At 45.2% G+C, this 21672-nt stretch overlaps 2 protein-coding genes across 4 annotated transcripts in view; one reads left to right on the plus strand and one right to left on the minus strand.

Moving 5' to 3' along the window:
- Positions 1-21672, minus strand: part of wdfy4 (WDFY family member 4) — a 41560-nt gene that overhangs the window by 8011 nt on the left and 11877 nt on the right. For all 3 annotated transcript variants that reach the window (XM_040177818.2, XM_040177817.2, XM_078104850.1), the window contains 42 exons: positions 20989-21221; positions 20764-20903; positions 20433-20563; positions 20047-20148; positions 19739-19929; positions 18158-18882; positions 17947-18040; positions 17636-17850; positions 17441-17517; positions 17099-17327; positions 15886-15962; positions 15577-15795; positions 15249-15427; positions 14926-15157; positions 14362-14513; positions 14173-14284; positions 13892-14082; positions 13642-13794; positions 13436-13509; positions 12955-13113; positions 12734-12831; positions 12532-12628; positions 12247-12446; positions 11638-11804; positions 11438-11557; positions 11163-11342; positions 10919-11065; positions 10405-10531; positions 10146-10297; positions 9477-9715; positions 9262-9383; positions 8923-9114; positions 8711-8820; positions 6383-6460; positions 6064-6255; positions 5906-5981; positions 5608-5822; positions 3964-4112; positions 3726-3840; positions 3327-3412; positions 3176-3238; positions 1-43 (listed from right to left, as the gene is read on the minus strand). In XM_040177818.2, coding sequence (XP_040033752.2) covers positions 1-43; positions 3176-3238; positions 3327-3412; positions 3726-3840; positions 3964-4112; positions 5608-5822; positions 5906-5981; positions 6064-6255; positions 6383-6460; positions 8711-8820; positions 8923-9114; positions 9262-9383; positions 9477-9715; positions 10146-10297; positions 10405-10531; positions 10919-11065; positions 11163-11342; positions 11438-11557; positions 11638-11804; positions 12247-12446; positions 12532-12628; positions 12734-12831; positions 12955-13113; positions 13436-13509; positions 13642-13794; positions 13892-14082; positions 14173-14284; positions 14362-14513; positions 14926-15157; positions 15249-15427; positions 15577-15795; positions 15886-15962; positions 17099-17327; positions 17441-17517; positions 17636-17850; positions 17947-18040; positions 18158-18882; positions 19739-19929; positions 20047-20148; positions 20433-20563; positions 20764-20903; positions 20989-21221 — 6653 coding nt within the window. The remainder of the gene's footprint in view (positions 44-3175; positions 3239-3326; positions 3413-3725; positions 3841-3963; positions 4113-5607; positions 5823-5905; positions 5982-6063; positions 6256-6382; positions 6461-8710; positions 8821-8922; positions 9115-9261; positions 9384-9476; positions 9716-10145; positions 10298-10404; positions 10532-10918; positions 11066-11162; positions 11343-11437; positions 11558-11637; positions 11805-12246; positions 12447-12531; positions 12629-12733; positions 12832-12954; positions 13114-13435; positions 13510-13641; positions 13795-13891; positions 14083-14172; positions 14285-14361; positions 14514-14925; positions 15158-15248; positions 15428-15576; positions 15796-15885; positions 15963-17098; positions 17328-17440; positions 17518-17635; positions 17851-17946; positions 18041-18157; positions 18883-19738; positions 19930-20046; positions 20149-20432; positions 20564-20763; positions 20904-20988; positions 21222-21672) is intronic.
- Positions 56-3131, plus strand: lrrc18a (leucine rich repeat containing 18a). Its single transcript, XM_040177820.2, has 3 exons — positions 56-190; positions 1033-1152; positions 2166-3131. Exon 3 carries the CDS (start codon positions 2170-2172, stop codon positions 2968-2970), a length of 801 nt encoding a protein of 266 aa, XP_040033754.1. The 5' UTR covers positions 56-190; positions 1033-1152; positions 2166-2169; the 3' UTR covers positions 2971-3131.

Raw genomic sequence — 21672 nt, forward strand, 5'->3', positions numbered from 1 at the left:
CTGCCATTTAACAAGGGCTGCCTTTTCAACCACCGCCGTCTTCCTGAAGCACAATAAAAACAAAGAAACACCGTAAATGAGCGCTAGAAGCTGATCCCTAACCCACCACACAAAGTTTACTGCTTGCTCTGTTGCCTAGCAACCCACGTGTGAACGCAAAGCTGAGGAGTTCGGAAGCAGCTTACTGGAGGTGAGTGAGTGAAACTGAAAATGTGTGTGTACACAGCTGTAGAGGAAGTTATTGGGTCGAGGTGAGCCGCACTTAGTATCATGAATAATGAGCAGAAGTACGGAGGACTTTCCACGCGTTGAAAGATACTTGATGTGACACTGTAACTCGTCTGACTCAGATTCCCCTTGTAGCCACCGCGAGTTTTCAAAGGTTTTAATGATTGACTGGTTAAACACGGAGCAGCTCACTGATTCTGAGAAAAATTATACTTCCTGCTCACACAAGCTCAGCGAAGACAAACCGTAGTTTCTTCTCCAGCTGTTTTATTCATTTACTTGGAGCTAGGTGTTCAAAGAATATTGTAAGGGGATCCTTTAATTGGCGCTTGCTCAAATGGAGGCACAAACTCAAAGGTTTCTCTTTAACAGACGGTTGAGCATAAAAACTGTTAAATCAAATGATCTTCCTTCCAATTTATTTACCAGAATGGGTTTAGCCAAACAAAACATCTATACTAACGTTGCTACATATTTTACTCATGTTAACACCTATCCAAACGTGTTCAGTCAAATTAGCAAAGCAGTCAACTGCTCCTTAAATCTCTTTTCCCTCTGCGGCCAGTAACATGGCAATAAATTCCTGGCGCCAAGCTACCCAGTTGCTAAGTAACGCTATTAAACAAGAGGGAAGTAAGTACCAGGAAAATACACAACAGTGCATTCCTGATCTTTCCTCTCGATGTGGGCCACATACGTAGCATCAGCAGGGATTATCTGCACGCTGACCAGACGGAAGGTCTTTGTTGCTGTGACGTGCTATCGGGACTTCAGTCATGGTGAGGGGGGGTTTTTTGGTTCCAGGGTGAGAGGCTGCGAGCTGAACGGCCAGTTCACAGGAGCTGGAGCTGGTTGATGCCACGTTTCTAGAAGCCAAGACTCTCTCATCACCCAATTGACGGCAAGTCGAAATACCAAAATATGGTGAGTACATGTCTTCATTTATAAAGTGAAAAATGAATGAGGAGGAAAACAGTAGATGGTTTTAGCGAGCGAGGGCTGCTCGAAGTGCAACCAATAACTCCTCCCCTCGTCCAATAACTCCAGACCAAATTATTTTGTAAAACTACACTAAATCAATCATTGCATTTGGCCCAGTATGTGTTATCTAATTGCATGCAATAATTTCATGCAATAGTTTTCTACAGGAGGTTATAATGGGAACAAGCACCAGTGGATAACCTCTCTCATCCTGAGGATGATGAATGAGGCGAGAGAGGGCCTTGGGGTGTAACACAGAGACAAACAGACACACACCTTGCTCTTTTAGACAAGGAGGCAAGGAGAGCAAAGCCCTCATCACACTCTCAACACTCCCCACTATCATTTATCAAAGTCCTGATTTCACTCTTCGGGCATTTGCACATGTACTGTCGGGGAGTACACCCATGTCTGTGTCAGTGCACTGTGTGTGAGAGGAGACAAGAGCCAAACAGCTCAATCAGTTGAATGGAGGCAACATCGACACTCATTTGTTTTTGCTGTATTACCCGATGTTGTTTCCTCTCTCTCTCTCCCCTATTGTTCCCTTGCATTAGCCTTAATTAGAGAGTTGTGCTCTTAAATACACCCATGGGCAACACTGGGTGAGCATGCACTACTGCAGACATAACACTGCAGACACACACACACACACACACACACAGCTCAGAGAGCAGGCTTTCCCTATTGCCCCAGGCCATACATAAGACCTTGTATCTGAATAAATCACATCAGCCTTACACACACACACACAACCTCCCACCTGCACACACACACACACACACACACACACACACACACACACACACACAGAAACATACACAACACATGCATTTGCGATAGCACGATGTGGTGGTGTAGATACAATGGATTACTGAGATTGTCTCTTGAGGGCAAAAGTGAAGCTGTGCTGAAATTTTAAACGGTCCTGTTGAGTAGTTCTCTGTGTGTTGCAGTACCATGCACAGAGGGAAGGGAGCCAAAGGGACAAAGCTGACCCTCAAGATCGCCAAAAAGGCAATAAGGTTGTCCCCGGATGGACGGCGCAGACTCACGCTTAGCAACATGGGTATAACCATCTTCCCCAAGTGTCTCCTAAAGCTGAAGAACGTGGACGAGTTGGACCTCAGTCGCAACCTGATACAGAAACTCCCAGATAACATCGGGAGCTTCTCGTCACTGAGGGGATTGGATCTACACAGCAACAAACTGGAGTCTGTGCCCGAGTCCATCGGCAACCTGGTGGGACTGACCCACCTCAACCTTTCAAACAACCGCCTGATCTCCGCGGGATTACCGTCCACGTTAGGTTCTCTCACCAGCCTGAAGAGTCTCAATCTGGGAATGAACCAGCTAGACAACCTTCCTCCCACAATGAAGGCCTTAGATTGTCTGCAGGAATTGGGTCTGTTTGATAATCTCTTTATCAATCAACCAGAGTTTTTGAAAGTGCTAAGCAACCTAACAAAGTTGAACATGAAGAACAATCCTCTATCGCATGTTCAGGGGGTTGGTGAGAGGGTGGAGAACGAAAAAGCTCAAGCAGAGGAAGACGTGTTTCTGGTCCATGAGAGCAGCCTGTGTAGGACATGCCTTAGGAGATGCCAGGAGCATGGGGAAGGGCTAACTGGAGGAAGAGGGGACGTGTTCGAGGAGATAAGGGTGAGGACTTATCGCGGACTGATGGTACCAAACTCAGTGGCAGCGGTCGATCAGGACGTGTGGCGAATAAGAAAGGCGGAATGCGAGCCGGTCGGATGAGCGAACAGCGTCACACACTAGAGTACAACTGAAATGAATGTCACTTTTATGCAGCTCTAAAAGCTAGTATTTGCATAGTGTACCCACACAAGTGCCACACAACCAATGTGTTATGTACACACAGTTTTAATTGATAAAATAAAACGAGTGACTGCATGTAAGTGTTTTGTCTGTTGGATGATTGTGACCAGCGGGGGACACTTACCGGGCATTAGCAATCACCTCTGCGGCCCCTCTGCCTTTTAATGCTGGCACCACCATGCACAGCCTGGAGGGAGAGAGGAAAGAGTGAAAGGTTAGTCATCATAATGCTGTAAATAACAATAGAACAAAACCTTTTTATTGAAGTGCGGCACCTTTTATATGCAGCGACATGGTCTTTATTCAGGAATACAAGGAAGGCTGAAAGTCCGTTTTTCATGAAGACTTCAATAGCGTTGTCCTGTTAGTAACAGAGTAACACAGTAACACAGTAACTATTTTTCAAACGTACACTCAACAGCACATTTTTATCTCTCACATCCTTTTTAAACCTTCACTTAAAATGCATCATGACCAATTATCTAAAACTTATAATTATGGAAAAAAAAACGGAGGGTACATTTATTCATTTCAGAACAAATGAGATTTCTATAAGACAACAGGGAAACACGTCTACATCTAACAGTGTGAATGACTCACACCTAATCCTGCACAAACGGACTTTGCATATAAAATGCATGTTTATACTGTGCTTGAGCTTTAGTATGTCTGACCTCTAAAAGGAAACGTATGAAGCGTGCGTCCTTGATGTCCTCATAGAGCCAGCGTCTGCAGCGTGCCGGAGGCAGCTCGGTACTCAACATGGTGGAAATAAAGGAGTCCTTCACACTGGCAGGGACAGAATGGCACACGGGGATGAATGATCGGAACGACTGAAACTGTTGTGCTGCAACTGCTCAAGCGTGTGGCACACACACACACACACACACACACACACACACACAGCTGTACCTGCTGGGGTGATGCTCCCTGCAACAAACATCTCCAGCGGGACTGAGAGCGAAGCCCTCGCACAACAGCAGGCTGTCTTTGCCAAACAGCAGCACCCCCTCGGTCACTCTGAGGCCGCTCACCGTCACCACACTCGTCTTAGCCTTCACCTGCAGAGGGAGGAGAGAGATACGGGGAGATTGCATTGTGCCCCTTGCCCCCCCCCCCCCCCCCCCCGGGGTGAGAGGCACGATACACACATCAGCCCGCTTCTCTCCCGGGACATGACATGGCAGCGACGCAGGCACTCCAGGCTTTACTTTGATTGATCATTTTAATCACATATTCTAATCATTATTAAAAAGACACAGTTGAACACTTCATTATCAGAGCTGATTGATGGGGAGTGGTGTGGCTGTGCGTTTGTTCCAGCCCCAAAGTGGACGCACATGCTGCTTTCAGCACCAGTTGTGGCTAATGCTAACTGCGTTGTGATAATGTGTGGCTAATTCTATTGTCTCCCCTCATTTCACAATGAGTGTGTGCACCTGGCTGTCTCCCTTGTGTTGGCCCTCTGGGACACTGTTCCCAAAAACCATATGGGGCCCCGGCACACCCGCAGGGCCACACAATTTATACTAATCAAATCAGACTCCCTGCCCCCAGAAACAAAGTCACACACACTCGGTAAAGGAGGAGGCACTGCATGGCCATTATTGGGAGAATTAATCACTGCCACACACATAACAGGGAACCTGCTAAGTGATCAAAACCTCTTGTCTGAATGCATAGAGACATGCTAAGACGCATAATATCACTGGGCATGAGGCGAAAGATCCGAGGTGTCCAGGCCTCACAACACAGGAGTCTTCCGTTGAGCTATATCATGGTCTGATTGTATGGCAATTCTCCACCATTGAATTCAAACTTGCATTAACCCTAACAATGACTAGATTTCAGAAAAAACGGCAATTGTATTTATTGTTGTTGAAAGATTAAATACATAACAATAAACTTGTTTCCTTATCGCCTTAGCGTGCACTGAACAGATTTGCGTTATCAGTCTGTGGGTGATTTAGCTGATGACGGGCAGGAGGAGAGAAAAGGAGGACTTTTATTGACTGAGAGCCTAATGTCAGACCATTGATTTCTCCCCACACACATTACTGTCATAATCACACTATTGGCGCTGGCAAGCTAATTATGAGTGGGTCTCCCTTTGTGTGTTACTGTGTGCGTGTGCGCGCATTTTTCAGAGCTAATGACTCTGTTGATTTGACAGGAAGCTCAGCAGGACTCTCACTAAACCAAGACAACAGGACACACATGTACACATCACACACTTGCTAAGCTGATGCAAGACAGCTCGCATCACCTCCTACTGTTTTTATTAATACTTCTGTCAGAAACATTAAAAGCCGCCGCTGGTTGCCGGAGTGATGAGAGTCCCCGTCAACATGTGCCTTGGATTCTAACTCGCCGGAAGAATGAGAGGAGCTGATCTGGGTCTCGACATTAAAACGTTACACTAATGAGGAAAGATGGGATTCTGATAGCAGCGCTGGGCTATGGAAATCCCTTAGTCTACATCAGATAATTATGATTGTGAATATTAGCAGGGTAGAAAGGAGGCGTGACGTCTTTAACCCAGCACACACCCAGTACCTCCTCTCCGGGCTGCAGCTCCTGCAGGATAATGCGCGTGTTGTGGCAGTCTTGTGTGTGGGAGCAGGGTTCGGGGGTCAAGGAGCCGGGTGGTCCCCCAGCGACGGCGGCTGTCTCGTTCAGGACAGGGAAGAAGGTCAGACGGTCGAAATCTTGTCCCCCCTCCGGTTCATCCTCTTTAGCTTCTGCTCCTACTTCACACAGGATCTTGGGCTCTGATTCAAAAACGTGAACACGTTCCCCTAGTGAGCCAACATCCACACTCTGATTAACGAAAAACAGAAAGACATTTCCTCACCCATGTCACCTTCGGGTCTATTTTTGCTCTCCTCAGACGTGCCGGTCCTTAAACCCAGACACTTCGTCCCAAGCACCTTCAACAAATGGCACGGTTACAGATCGGAGTTAAAACAGCACCCTGCTCCAAAGATGCCGCTGTAAACTAAAAGGCTTTACCCGCTTGGAACGTCTCAGAGCCTTCCTGCGGATGCGGGATCTGGTTCGGTTGGGTCCTTCGGCAGCCTCTTGCACCCAGTCCTGGTTCAGCAGCACGCCGGGGCCGGGGCCGAAAACCGCTCTCTCCCTCAGCAGCTCGGCCTCCACACGCAGCCACTTGGAGCTCACCTGCTCCCACTCGCTGGCTCTTAACTGGTGTGCACAAACCGGCCCGGATAGAAGGAATAGATGAGGTGGAGATACAAAATCATTACAGATCCGACCTGGGCTTTTGAATGTAATTTATTCCAGTATGTTCATGGTTCCATTTCTGTCAAACCTGTGTGTGGTTGGTCCTCATGTTCTCAAACATGCTGTGACCTCTTTGTCGACGTGACTCCATGTAAGACAGAAACTCCTACAGAGAAAGCAGAGTAAGCCGATGGGTGGAAAATGAAAAGAGCGGGCAGCACAATCGCTCTTTCTCTAGCTCATATTGTAAACACACATCATGGTCACGGAGATTGTATATTCATAATGGTATTGTTGTTTCCTTATGCAATTACAATGCATTCATACAATTACATCAGTTCGAAATTGCATTCACTGGGCAAAATAAGCTAGTGGCTACAGTCTTACAATAACCCTGCCTGGAAATGTAATCATTTGTTGGTGTGATCTAATTAACATAAACATTAATATCACTGAGCCACACCACAGTCATGAGCAAGGCTAGCGTGTGCGTGTTGATTAACACATAAACAAAAACAAAAAATAGAAAAAGCAGAAACAGAGCCGTGTTGACACTGCAGGATGCTGATGTTCAGCAGACACACTGGGATCATATTCTGACTGTTAACTGCTTCATCAAGCCCATCATCACAGCAGTGCTCGCTGAGAGACCAGTGAAACAACATGTGTCCATCCTCACAGCTGACCAGGAAAGCCTTTTAATTGACTCAATGAATATGTAGTAATAAGTCTTCACGTCTAGTCTTATTTACAGATGCTAATTCTTTGTTTTGCAGAAATAATTGATTTCAAGTGCACTAAAAACTAACCGCTCCTTCTGTAATACTAGAGATGTGAATTTGAGAAATAAGTAAACCCATGTGTAAAACTTTCCAGCCCTCTGGAAATGAAAACAGTCTCTCTAAATTACTGACTGCCCATCCAAATGAGAAGTTATGCAGAGCAAGAAATAAAGGGGTAATTTGAAGGAAGATTATAGAAATATTAAGGTCCAAAAAAAGAGTGTAATAATGAAGTTTGCGAGCTTGAGTCGTGTTGCGACAGATAAACAGCAAGTTGGCGTCATCATCTCCTAATGTCATTCCTTCATTTGGACAAACATAAGTAATATATAGCATTAATTACCCTATTTAGCAGATAGGAACCTCATTGGCTTTTTAAATGCTGCATTAAATACATAACTCATCTCTTCCCTCTGCAATTAACATCAGAACATCACACTCATTTCCATTTTAATGACTTCCCAACAATACGCCACCTCTGATGATAAGGCAACATAATGTCAACTTCATTCTGGGCTGGCAGTGAATGTGTAATGAACTTAACGTGATCATTAGTGCTGTTAATTATCTTTCTAATATGAGGACACAGATATGATTATGGAAACTGCATTTGCCGATGAAATAAATCTCCAGAAGAATTGCACTAAAGCTTGATTTAGGACACAGTCTGCCTATCAGTCTCTGTATTTTCATTCATTACCTACAGTAGGCTTTACAACTCGTTTTGGTTTAGTAAAAGTAAATATCTGAAAACATGCCCATTTGAAAGAGAGGACTCCCTGTAATCTCATGACTTGACGTAATTTGAGGATTTGAATTAAAGGCACCCTTGTTTCTTCACGAAGATGAATAGAAAAATCAACAGACTGCCTGACCACTACTGACGATTTGAATGTCATTTCATGAACACTTTGCTGTGTGTTTGTGCAACACACAGGAAGCGAGGCGGCAACATCCCTCCCTCTTCTTCCCTGCCTCTCAGATGGAAAAACAATTCATCACCCTCTCTGATAGCCTGTCAGAGACTGATATGATAAAGAATAACATCAAATGAATAATGTTTTCATCCGATTGGTACCACTATAATTGCCAACCCGATATCTGTCGGCAAGAGGAGCGCACAAACGAGAACACACACGCGCGCTTCGTGGGGGTGAGACCGACGCACAGACGTGGTAATTTCATGCCTGTGTGCCTGAGTAATATGTCCCCGCTCCCTGCTCCAGATGGCTCGGCGTCTTAAGCGTTGTGGGGGAACTAATGATGTGGGCCACGTGTTTTGGGGGGAAAAAACAACAATAAACACGTCTTTAACCTTCAGCAGCAAACAGTGTGTTGTACTGAGTGTTCTTGCGGATGGGCCTAACAGATATCAATTACTATACCCACTCAGGGGCAATCAGCTGTGATAATCCAAATCCATTTAAAGAAATAATCAAACACCCCCACAGGGCTGGACGGCACACGGCGTGAACACAGCAGTGACTTTGGGATGATGTTTGGGCACAGCGCTCTTGGATCTTGGCTTACCTGTGAATAAATAACGACCCCGCACTTTGCCAAAGGCACACAGTCACAGGCACACAAATCTTGATATATCCGTCTTGTGCCAGAGATCCAAAGTGTGAATTTACCTCCACTGTTACCGACTCTCTGCCGGGTCTGCCCAAAGCGGAGCGAACCGCGCTGCTGATCAAATCAAACGTCTTCAGAGAACTGCCCGCCACGTTCTGCTTTTGAGAGTCTGCAAATGTAAATATATGTTGTTTTTAGATTTTTTTCTTGCCATAACAATAGAGCACACATTCAGGCCGCCTCTTCTTTTGCAGTTATTAGTGGAGCTAACCTGTGTACAGCAGCCAGGCTTTATGTGCCATCTCCTCCCACAGAGGACTGACGTCAGTCATGCTGACAGGCCCCGTCTCCGCCATGTGACTCGCTGAGATCTCCATCTTAGAGGTTTCTTCAAGCATGTGCTGCCTCTCTGCCATGACCTTTGACCAGCAAGCCTCCGCTAAGGACACTAGTTCTGTATCATCTGGAACACACACACACACACACACACACACACACACACACACACACACACACACACAAGAACATTCCCTCTCTTCAATCTCTAGACAAAAACGTTGGGCTCAAGTGATGAATAAATAAATAAACCCTCACATGCCGGCCTTCATACCTGTGGTAACGTCTGCTCCGTTACTGAGGCGTGCAGGATGTCTGCTTCTTGCAGCAGACAATTGGGACGAAGCTTTGCGGTTCAGGGCTTTTTGTGGAACAGATCCAAAACCTTTAGGGTAGCTACAAAAATAAATAAGCGTGATTGTTTGACTTACAAGTGAACCCGTGTTTCAACCACATGTTTTTTGCAGATGGTTTTGGTTTTGCTATTACCTGCCCGATCGTATCAGTAACAGGCAATGAAGAAGGCACGTAATGAAGTTCACGTTCGCATTGTAAGTCGCCATGACAACGTCCCAGCGTTCTATGAATGTCCGCAATGCCCTGATGACAACGTCCTTTTCTTCTTGGGAACGTCGTGGTTGAGACAAGAGATAAAGCAGGACTTTATTGGTGCTCGAGTAGAGCGCGGATACTACGTTCTCTTTCTGAGCTTGGCCTTTCTCCAGAGCCTAGAAGTTAAAAGAAGTGAATCTGTAATCAGTATAATGAGTATTTGATTTACACAGCCTTTGGTGCTCCCTTTGGTTTAAAGTAGCTGTCTCCACAGTGACAATGAGCAGATTACTTTTAACTAGACATTTTCATATTTATTGATTGATTATGAATGACTGACAGCAGCTAAACATATCCAAAGATAACATAGTAAAGTGAAAACACGAGACGAGAAAGCACAAGATATTAAAAGACAAAGAAAATACTCAAAATAAATAAATCTATTAGCCTGATACAACAAAAAAGCCCTAACTTCTATTCACTCACATTTTAAAGACACGGCACCAGTGAAAAAAAGAAAAGCCATACATGTCTAAATTATGGTAAAAACGTGTTTTTCAATTCTAACCATGTGGAGCTGTGTGTTCATGTCTGCTTTTTTCTCACCACACCAATTTGATCCGCGAGGAAGTTGATCAAACTCTCAGAGTTTCCCAAGAATGTTCCGCTGTAAAGTTTCTGCTGCAGAGTCTTGCTGAAGAACACAACATTCTCCATCAAAGTGCACATCTGACCTTCAGGCGTCTGTCTCTTGCTGCCTGAGAAATCAAATTAAAAAGCAGCGGAATCAGACGACAAAATGTATTTTTCAGCAAGAAACGTTTTTTTCTATCTGTTTGAGCTTCTGCATTCACGGTTATTCTACCTTGTGCGATGAGATGAGTGTTGTTTTCTTCCTCATGGCTGAGCATGTGGATGATGTCCATGGTCAACTCCAGCAGCTCAGTCTGGAAACTCTGCCTCTGTTCCAGCGATGCGCCTTCAGGGGAGAACTGTGACATATATCCACTTTATTAGTTTATACGTTTATATGCGTATTTCTAAAAAGAACGATTGGCACCTTGTGTAACGTTGTCTCAAGTATTTGGTGTGTGTAAATGTGCGTTAAGCTCCTTTACCCCACAGAAAACTGTAGTTCTGCAGGCCTGCTGCTGCTCTCTCGCTCCTAGTGGTGAATGATTTTATTAACAGTGCCATGGCTTTAGCCTTTATTAGTAGCTGAGCAGACAGTGGCACCTTCTGGAGAAATGAGAGTTTTGCGGGGTTTTGGTTTACTGCAGAGCGGCTTTTTTGACAACAATGCATGTATGTGTTGCAGTTACAACTTCTTAGGGATGTAAATAAGGATTGATTGTTTTCATGCGTGTCTGTGCTTTCACCTCCAGCAGCAGCAGCAGAGGATGTGTGTGGGTGTTGGCAGACACATTAAAAAGAATGTCCATTAGCAGGATACGGATGAAATCGCAGACCGGCTTCCTGTTTGGAGGATTCTTGAATGTGTCGTCACCTTCACTCATTATACAAGGCTGAATGAAAATAAGTGAGGAGGGGAAAAAAAATGAGTCAATAAGACCAGCAACAGAGAACTGTTTGGGCTTGATGAATGCAGAATAACACACAAACCTCTGAAACGTCCAGAGGATACAAAACTCCAGCCAGTGCATGGAGGAACTCTGGCGATGCCCACAGTGGATCTCTGGGCCGCTGGTTATGAAGCAGACAAAGGAACTGCATCACACTTGCTGGGAGCTGCAGCTCCCATGAAGTATCAGTACCTGACGGGTTCTTTTTTGGAGGACCCGGCTGTCAAATCATAAATATAATACGTATCAATAGGAATTAAACACTATTTTTTGGGGGGGATACATACTGAAAGTGTACGATTATTACGTTCTCACCTGAGTGATGATGGCTTTGACTAATGACAGCAGTATCGTCGCGGCTTCGACACAGAGCTGCTGAGCCGGATTGGCTTTTTGCCCGTCAATCAATGACTGTAGGAAACCATCCAATTGCACCTGTAAATTCCACATTAGAGAATTACGAAAAGGGAAAATAAAGATGATTTCCTAGATGAAAAATGATCCAAAAGACCCACATTTTCCTCTGTAGTGTGACTGGTCTTCTTCTCGAGCAGCAGAGAAGCGATGGCTTCAAACACTTGAGGTAGATGAGTGTGTCTTATTAGCAGCCCCCGCAGAACGTCAAAGCCTGGGCACGTGGTGCTGAGGCTCTCAAATGACCTAGAATTGGCTTGAAGGTTGTCTGGTGACAAGGAAAGAAATGTATGAAATTGCTTCTTCAATACTGCATGGGTGTAGTATTGAAGAAAACATAAAATGCGCGTTCAAAAATAATGAGGGTGTGAACCTGATGAAGATCTTGATGCATTGGTCATTACAAATAAATGTAAAATAACAGTATTTTGATTTGAAGCCCCTACAGAGTGCCTTGGATTCATTGGAAGGTAACTTGTATTTAATGTTTTTGACATCACATTCCATAACAAGACTGAAAAAGCACACCTGAAGTATCCAAACAACAACCCAAAATATTGATATTTAAATTTGTTTTTTAAAAACAATTCAGTGTGTCAAATCAATATAATAACACTTCATCTGACTGTCTCATTTTACACATCAAAATCGTGCATTTTAATTTTAAAATAACCGCAGCCTATGAGGCAGAAAGTAGAAACTGTATTTACCCAAGACGAGTGGTTCCTCCATGCCCTCTATGAGGGTTGCTGGGAGAACCCCCTCCCTGAAGCTGCTCTGCTGGCTGGGACTTGACAGAAAGTGTGTGAGCAGGACGAGACCCAGTTTCAAGGTGGAATGGTGAAGATGGGGCTGAAGGAACAGCAGGAACCAATCACTGCCCAGGGAATCAATCAAGGCCTTCTGTAGACTAGTGAGGGAATATGAACATGATCAACGAATGGACGTGAAATCATGGGAAAAAAATCAGCCAAGTAGTATCAAATTCCACTCACTCTTTGATTTGAAGGCCGTCTGAGTCGAGGATTTCGCAAAGAGATCGTAACAGCTGGTTGCGGATCCAGATGAGGCTGGCTGGTTCAGATCTCTGAGCTGAAGCACAATTAAGACCACTCTTGGTTCATCCATGGAGACATGTAATGTACTGTATTGTGTGTGTGTGTGTGTGTGTGTGTGTTTGAGTGCCACATGGGGTACCTGGTGCATCCTGTGAAAGATCACTGTCAAATATCTCATTGCTGCCTTCATTCACGTTACTAAGAGGAGGGAGTGTGTAGACCAGGAAGAGTCCAAGTCTGAGCAGATAATGGGAGCAATTTGAAATGCAGAGGTATCCCTAAATACTGAATTGGTCTGATATCTTTAATTTGAACTGTTTGACAGGAGCACTTTGTTGCGCCGGCGTGCATTGACTGTACCTGCTCGTGTCCAGAGGGGTCAGGTGAGCTTTTAGCAGGGATGTGATGACAGAAGAAATGATCTTCACTTTCTGAACGGTCACAGCAGGATCACAGAGCTCGAATAGCAGGTTTGGTAGCATGCCCGTACTGTGCATCACCTTTGCATTCCTGCTGTCACTGCGGAAAAGAGAGAGAACATTAATATTAATCCCAATCTGTACCCACGGATGGATCAGTCAAGCTCTGGTCTGTCCTATGTGACTGAATCTGCTGAACCTTGTGATTATAGTTTAAATGTGTACCAGTACATTTCTGTGATACTGATGACAGGCTGCTGCAGATGTTGAAGAAAAAAACAACAACATAAAGTCTGTCGACAATCCTGACCAATACCCTCTTTACCGTGTAAATCTAACTTGTTGGGCCATGTGACTTAATAGAGATTAGATCACAGCTACAAACTGTTCTCTGGCCACATGCTGAAAGTTGTGATTTTTACCTTGAGGACTTCTGGATTTCAGCAAAGTGGTTGAGAGCTAAAAGGTCGAGATTATCTGATGTGTTTCGCCACACCTGAAAACATAGAGAGAGAAGCGACACGCTACCTGTCAGCTTCCAGATGCCCACATGCCAAATATTTGCAGAGGAGGACATATCCAGTTATCCAGTTACTACATTCTTTCATGCTAAGATTTAGATGCTTACCTCCGGGTCACACAGCAGGGCTTGGAAAGCAGGCGTGTTCTGGGTGCAATCGGGCCCAGAGCTCAGCTCCACCCACCTGGAGAGATACAGAACCAACTGAAAGGTTCTGTAGCTGACCAGATTGTGCTTCATCTTCAGCAGGAAAGCCAGCAACTACACGCAGAGCAGTACATATTTAAGGAGAGATTACAACACGCAGATTTAGATGTTTGTGTAGCCACTCCGGTAGTTTTCAAAAGGTCTGACAGACCTTATATCCATTGATTCGATTCATTTCCTTCCGCATGGCCGAGTTGGTCTCCAGCACAGAAAGAAGAACTTTGACAGCTGCATACAGAGAGCCATCATCTGGCGCCATTGCAATTAGACTGAGAACAACTGCAGGTCCGCCGACGTACAGAAAGCCATTGGATGCACTGCGGGGGGTGAATTTACGCACACCTTGAAGAAAGAGGACGGAGAAGTTACCGAGCGGGCCTGCAAGAATAGACTAAAGTGCAGGTAAATCTTTTAAAGTAATACATTATTTACCAAAATGTCCAACCAGGGCGGCTCCTATGGTGCGCGCTGTACCACCCAGGTGCTGGCTGACGTTTTGAGCCAGGAACACAGGTGTTGAGTGATCCCGGGATGTAATCCCCATCTGCGATCACACACACAATGACTTCTGCTCTCTAACAAAACAACAAACACATAGATTCCACGTGGACGTCATCTTACCTCTTTAGCAATCAGTCTGCAGTCCACCTCATTGTAATTTTCTCGGATCTGCACAACAGTTGTTATTAAAGAAATTGCTGGGTTGATGCCAAATGAGATCCTCTCCTCTGGAACCAGTCTGAGAACGGCACACTCAGCAGCTGGATCAAGCCCTGAGGAAAAACACAGCGGTTTGACAACACAGCAACATGTAATAGAACTGTCTTACAGATGTGTAATCACAACCTACTACCAAAAACAGTTGCGCAATTGCATTAAATTGCACAAAATATGTTTTTGATAACTTTGTTCTAAGTTGTCCTGAATCAGTATATAAGGTCCTCTACATTAAAGAAAAGTTGTTCTGCTGAGATAATCGTGCACGCATGCAATAAGAACCATTTAGAAAACTACATTCCTAAGGCATCTAGAAACATCCTTGTGTTCTAGGGTCACAGTCCACTAATGAAACCAACATTAAATAAACATACAGACTCAGCATGTGTCATATCTTCTTACCCATGATGGACAAAAGACATACTGTTGAAATCCTGTGAAATTCTTACACAGGATCTTGTGACTCACCTGCATGGCCCACAGCCAGGAAGTTGCCTTGGTAGGCGGTGCCTTGTGTGTACACGACAATCACAGCCTCGGGGCTCAAAGCTTCTTCAAACAGGAACGATGGACCCACTCGCCACACCAGAGCAGCGTGCTCCTTCCAGAGAGCTGGGGTCCCCATCAGCCCGAACACATCGACCACAGCGGCGGGGTCCATGGAGACATACTGACCGGGGAACGGCTGGATGTACTTCATCTGAAAGGAAATGCACAGGCCACTAAACATGAATACATTAATACCACATTTGACAATCATCTGCTCCTCAGTTTCCCTCCTCTTGTCATACCTTTCCTGTCCCCACTGCTTTGCCATTGAAGTAGGCGGAAGCAATGCAGCTCTTCTTTACGTCTTTGGACAGGACCACAGCCAGATGGTGCCACTGACCTGGGACCAGCATGCTGGAGCACTGGAACCTCAGTGACGTAGTCAAAGGGGTGGGGAAGCAAACTTCTGGCTCCATCATATCTGATAAACAAACAGGATGAAAGACATTTGGTCCATCTTTGCAAAACAATGCCCTGACGTAACATATATTGTGCAGTGCCTCTTTAACACAATTGATAAAGAATAGCTGACCTTTTTTCCAATATTGACCAAACTTCTATCACTCTTACCCAGGTATGTAAATGCTTCCTCCTCTGTGGAAATAACCAGACAGCCGTCAATGGCTGAGAAGGAGATAGACAGACAGATGTACTGTTGTTCGGTCCGAGACATGTGGCGAACCACTGATAGGAGACGGATTGGGTGGGAATCACAGGCTGAACTAAACCGGTTGATCTGGAACCAGCAGGAAAATGAAAGACCAGCGGAAGGGGGGAAGCCACGGCACTCTAAAATATAAAAAAAAGGAGATGATTAGGCATTTCTGTCAGATTTATTCACAAATATTTGAGCAGCAAACATTTACAATCGTCGCTCACCTCCTCCGATTCCACCTGTTGGGATCGAATCAGCGGCCACTCCTTTCACTGTAGCCAGGGAGGGCAGGAAAAGGCAGCTGCAAAGCACACCGCCACATGACAAGACATTTGTGAGTGAAGAGTCTAGTACGTTCTCTTTTAAATAAAGGGCCATGTTACTAGATACAATCGGTCCGTCACTCGGCGGTGGTAAATCTCTGCAAGCCCAAGTGAAGGACCCGACGTAGCGCCTCCTGCAATGTATTGTAGGAGTAAAGTACTGAACATGAAAGGGATATTATGCAATTCAAATTCTTGTCCATGGCAGACTTTATGCTGCAAGATTACAGGGCAGCGGTGATGTGTGGCTCATGGCAACAATTCAATTACCCTGCGGCTGGGAAGCGTCATTTGTTTCAGCCTGACAGAAATTCTTTAGTACGGGTTAATACGGGTTACATGAGTGACATACGGTGGCCCTGAAGTGCAAAACACAACGGAAAAAAGGAACGCACAACAGAAAATAGGAAAACACAACAGCAAATAGAAAAACACAACGACAAATAGATTCAATCAAAAGGGTCCGTCCTCTGCTTCCTGCTATAAGGCCCACCCCTTTCCGTAAGAAGTTAATGTCGTTGTGTTTTCCTATTTGCCGTGTTTTGCACTATAGGGCCACCGTAGTGACAGCATGAGTCATGAGTGACAGCATGTCACAGGAGCCACAGGACACGGTTTAGTAATTGGCTGCGGATTCAAAAAAAGAGAGCCTCGAGCCAGGTAAAAGCTATCTTGGTGCAGACATGGTGGAGACAGAGATTTTGTGACGGACTTTAACAATAGGTGCTAATCAATGGGTTGTTCTTCATGTTTGGTTTCATTTTTAGGCACCTACACTTCATTAAGCTCAACCGAGCTTCCTAAAAGATGCCTGTGAGTCCACAAGAGATTCAAGCATATGATGTGGGTTTAACCAAGTCCAAAGAGATCGAATGGTTTGGTAAGACCGCCTTCGTCTTTAGGCCACCGCAGTGGACTAAACCTTTTTCTTAACCTTCTACTATGCAGATACCTTTTGAGTCCATTCTTTTATTTTGTACTTACTTACTTTACTTTAAGGAGTGATTTCAAACCACAGTTTCAAGATAAATGTATATAGAGCATAACTAGAAGATCCGTCTCATATGTTTAATTCTGCTGGACTAAACAGGCTCCCAGTAAATTAAGGACTCACCCATATCCACTCTCAGCCATGTCAAACTCCACAAAGGCAGGTGAGGAGGACACCCGGTGTGGTCTGTAGGTGCGTGGCGACGTCATGGACACCAGACTGATGATCTGGTGCACAGGGACTGCCGGCCCAAAAGGGGATTCACTGCGAGTTGTAGACTTTAACAAGCTGAAAGTGCGCTTCAGTTTCTTAAATGAAGATCCTGATGAGACCTCCGCTTCTGTACCGTGATCTGGTTCAGAAAAAAACAACCAAAATGTGACCTGCATTAATATCTGTGTCTGACAACACCAAATGAAAGCTCGAGAAGATTTAATCTTCAAACAGAAGATATTGAGTCATTACCATTCAAAGAAGGAGGTTTTACAGGTGGCGAACGTTCTGCCCAGCACATGAGTGGGTCCCCCAAACACAGGAATTTTCTGAGCAGGACAAAGTGACAAATGTCACAATATTGCAGCACAAATATCTAAGTTAAAAAAGTATCTTCATCTGCAGTGCAATAGAAAGAAATGCACGTGTCTGAACCTCACGTTTTACCTGAAGTCTGACAGTGTGATGGCGTGGGAGGCGAGCTTCTCCAAGATGCGAGTGACAGGTAGATGTAACGGGTGGTTTGGAGCCAGTAACATCCTCCGGCAGTGGGCCAGGAGTGTGGAGACCAGCCCCCCCTCACACACTATCTGCCGGTTTCTCTCAGATTCAACCATGGCCTGAACGTGGTGCACCAGTGAGAACTGGACCTCCATAGAGAGCTAGGAAAGGAGGGAAAGGACATATGTCTCATACTGGCACCGTAGCATGTATTCAACAATGTGCAACATGGTAACTGTATCATTCTATTAGAGTACCTGCGGGTCCTTGGGAGTAAATACTGATGGAAGGAGAGTCATGATAACACGGATTGCTCCTGGATGAAGAATAATATGATTGCAGCTGAACCTCCTGTAAGCAAAGGAAAAAAACACAAAGTATGGGTCGACAATACAATTCACGAGTCAATACAATTCATATGTTAACTGAATATAGGTGCTACCACCTCCAATTGCTCGACATATGCACCTGTACTCTGGATCTGTGCAGACTGAGGAAATACTGGGTGCTGTGTTTCTAGGTCTTCCTTGCGTGTCCTCCACAGACGGCAGGCCTGGTCCCGTGTGGACAGGAGGGGACCCAGAAAACACTCCTTCATGCCCTGCTGGTCCATTTGCTTTCTCTTTATCGTACCCATTCTCAGGATCTAGTCCCAGGTTCAACTCCAGCAAAGAGTAGGTTCCTGTGGCGAACTTGTCGAGATACGAGAGCAGCCTTATACAAGTCCGAAGAGCGACGGGCAGACTGGGCTGCGGTGGGTTGGAGGGACAGTAGAGAACCTCAGGGGCCTCTGCAAACTCCACAAACTGGTGAAAGCTTTTTCCAGGAGACTGGTTTTCCTCTGCGGTCTTGGGACCGGAGACCGCGTCTTCTTCACATATCTCTTCCTCAGGGACACCCGCGTGGAAGCAGCCCAGCTGGAGAAGAGCCTCGGCCAGCCGCTCGTAAAAGCCGCCGGCCTCAAAATGGTGCGCGTTTACGGTGTGAAGATGCACAGCCAAGGCCAGGATGTGGAGAGTGAGGAGGAGGAGGTCCAGCAGCGGTTGGTGCCCCACGGACTTCCACACCTCTACCTGGGGATGCTCAGACAGTGCTCCTTCCATGTCAATCACCAGAGACAGCATTCCAGTGAAGCCTCCTGCTCTCCTGAAGGCGTCCCAGCTGTTGGGGCTCTCCAGCACCTTCCGCATGGACTGAAGCACAGAAGTGACGATTCAGACGGACCATCCGGCCGTTGTTCGGCACACTTTAGAGATAATTCATGCTGTGCTCAAAGTCCTCCATGTTTAAAAGCATCTCTCTAGTCAATTAAAACAATGTCATGAAAAATAGATGAAACGTATAGATATACCATAAATCATTTCTGGTAACTAGTTTTCGGAGGTGAAGAAAATGACATTAGCTTTATTAAATTTAGAGACCTAATCTGTCAGGCAGGTAATGTGTGAGGCAGAACGCAGTCAGAAATGTGATTAACGGAAACTGGAGTAATCACAATGGCTTGTAACACTTGCCAACCCGGGTCATATCCAATCTGATTGCCACCTGCTTTAACCATGTTAGCACCAAGAACACACACACCCAACACGTTGCATGCATTCGAAAACAAGCGCACACACTCACACACATTGAATGCACACATTTTTTTGCAAGTAAGTGCTCTTCTCACTGCCATCTATAAAAACGGACACATACAGTGGGTGTTTAACTTAGTTAGGCTTAATCAAATCTCTGTCCCATTCACTGATCTGATAGAGGTGGTAATCTTCAGAGTGCCACGGCACGAGGCTGCTGGGCTAATCAAATCATGCTGGAGTTAACAGCTAAACCTGTTTTAGCAAATCAATCTGCATTTGTCTATAATGCTATCAGGGTCCCACATGCTAAGAAAATAAATTCACTAGCTCATTATGTATTAAGTGCATTACAATGTGTTATGATGTGAAGCAGAGTGGGGACAAGGTTTATAGCTCAGCTGAGATCGCTGCATAGCCGAGTCGTCCTGGATGTGTCTGTGTGTTGTTGCGGCTGCATGTAAAATGTAAATACCTGCAAAAGGTCCCTCTTCAAACCAAGTTCCTGCTGTGTAGAGGAGCAGAGGGCTCCTATGGCTGTACTCATGAACTCCTCTGGGTTAATTTCAGCTAGCTGCTCCAAAATGCGCAGAGTGGGACCTCGAAATTGATCCTCATCCAAGAAGATCTTTATGTAGGGAACCATACCAAGGTCTCGAACAGAAACTGCAATACAAAAGCAAAAGTATAAGTATAAAGCTGCCTTTTCCAGCCGTGATAAAGGAACTAAAGGGTTGCAAAAGAGAAATAGGAATTTCTTTAAAAGGAAGTGGATGTGTATACTTGTGTTTTTGATTGAACGCAGAGTGAGGGCAGACACAACTTGAAGCATGCAGGCAGTGAGCAGTCTCTCACTGTCCTCCACACTCGACAGCTGCTGGGGATCTGAGGAGCACAAGAACTCCAGATGCAAATTACACAACAAACCTACTAGTTCGAAATTTGGCTGCTGATCCATATTTGCAGGCCAAAGAGTAAAGGTCTGTGTCAATTCTATTCCAAAATCCCTTACTTTGAAAGATTAAAAGGTACTGACTACTGACTGGGTGTGTTGCTAAATCTCAAACAGTCAATGAAGACACGTTGTTATGTCACAAAAATCAACTCTGTTTGAGAAAGTACAATCATGATTAGATCAGAAGGTTGAGGAAACAGAAGATATTTCATACTTATTTGAGGGGAAGAAACAACTCCAGCCTTCCTGAGGATTTTAGCTCTCCTACGGATTTCGCTGAGCAGCAGTTCCAGCAGGCCCCAGTCGCTAAGAACCTCAGCTATCATACCGCTGTGCACGGTCATCCTGCAGACAAGAGGAGATGGATCTTTGAAAAAAATTGACACTTCAGCTGGTCTACCGGTTCTGTGGACATCCGTCTCAATGATAAGACGAACCAAGCAGTTGCAGCAGCATCTTCGTGTCTGCTTATCAATTGAGAGAACAACAAAATTCCAGCAGTATTATGAACAATTACGAGATACGTACAAACTACCACTGCCCACCTGTGAAAACACTTAAGGGCCCCCACGCCAAACTCTAACCCTGCCACTCCTCCAGCCAGTGTCCCGGACCAGTTCTGCTTCAGCACAAGCAGCAGCGCCCGCAAGGTCTCATGGGGGATGTAGTTCAACTTAAAAATCACCTGTAGGAAAGCAATTCAATCAAACCTCAAATGCCTGTTCTATCTGACAGAAAAGTACGCACAAGGGAGACAAACAAAGTCATACCATCTCTAGCATTGAGAAGAACAGTTTTTGGACAGGCGCTGGTTTACGCCACACACAGGCAGCCAGCTGGGACGTCGACTGAATGGTCCACTCCAAGAGGAAGAAATTGGCTGGGTCCTCCTCCCATATTGTCCGGAAGGTTCGAAGGAGCTGGCAGCACAGCGCCGCGTCGTGAGAACGCAGCAGGGAGGACTGCAGCAGGTGGACGGCAGCCAGGTTTTTTACCGTTAAACCTGGAGAAAGAGGTAGGAGACGACAATATCGGCCTGTGGTCAATTTAGTCAGAAGCTGTTTTGATTGTCAATGTATCAGATTTTGTTCTGGCAAGGTCAGTGAGTCAATTTCATTGGAGAAGGAAGGCCGATCAATTAAAAACAACCTTTGACACAGGGCTCGTGCTGAATCCCGCCAGTCAATCGAGTTATGCTCACATAGATGGATCGAAAATAAACAACACAACATCCCCAAAGGCAAAAGAAAAGTAGCATAATCTGACTTGATAGAGTTTGCTGTGTGCATTGTCAGAATATTTAGAGAAAGCTTTCGATTCGGGATGCAAAACGTGCTTGTGTTGTTTATAAACATATAGACCTGGTTATAGGATTTATTTTCACTCAAAATTAACTCAAAGATCAGCAGAAAACCGTCCCTGGTCCCTCTGCTGCAGGGATCTACTCCCTGATG

Source organism: Gasterosteus aculeatus, chromosome 6 (genome assembly GCF_964276395.1).
Source record: "Gasterosteus aculeatus chromosome 6, fGasAcu3.hap1.1, whole genome shotgun sequence".
Lineage (NCBI taxonomy): Eukaryota > Metazoa > Chordata > Actinopteri > Perciformes > Gasterosteidae > Gasterosteus > Gasterosteus aculeatus.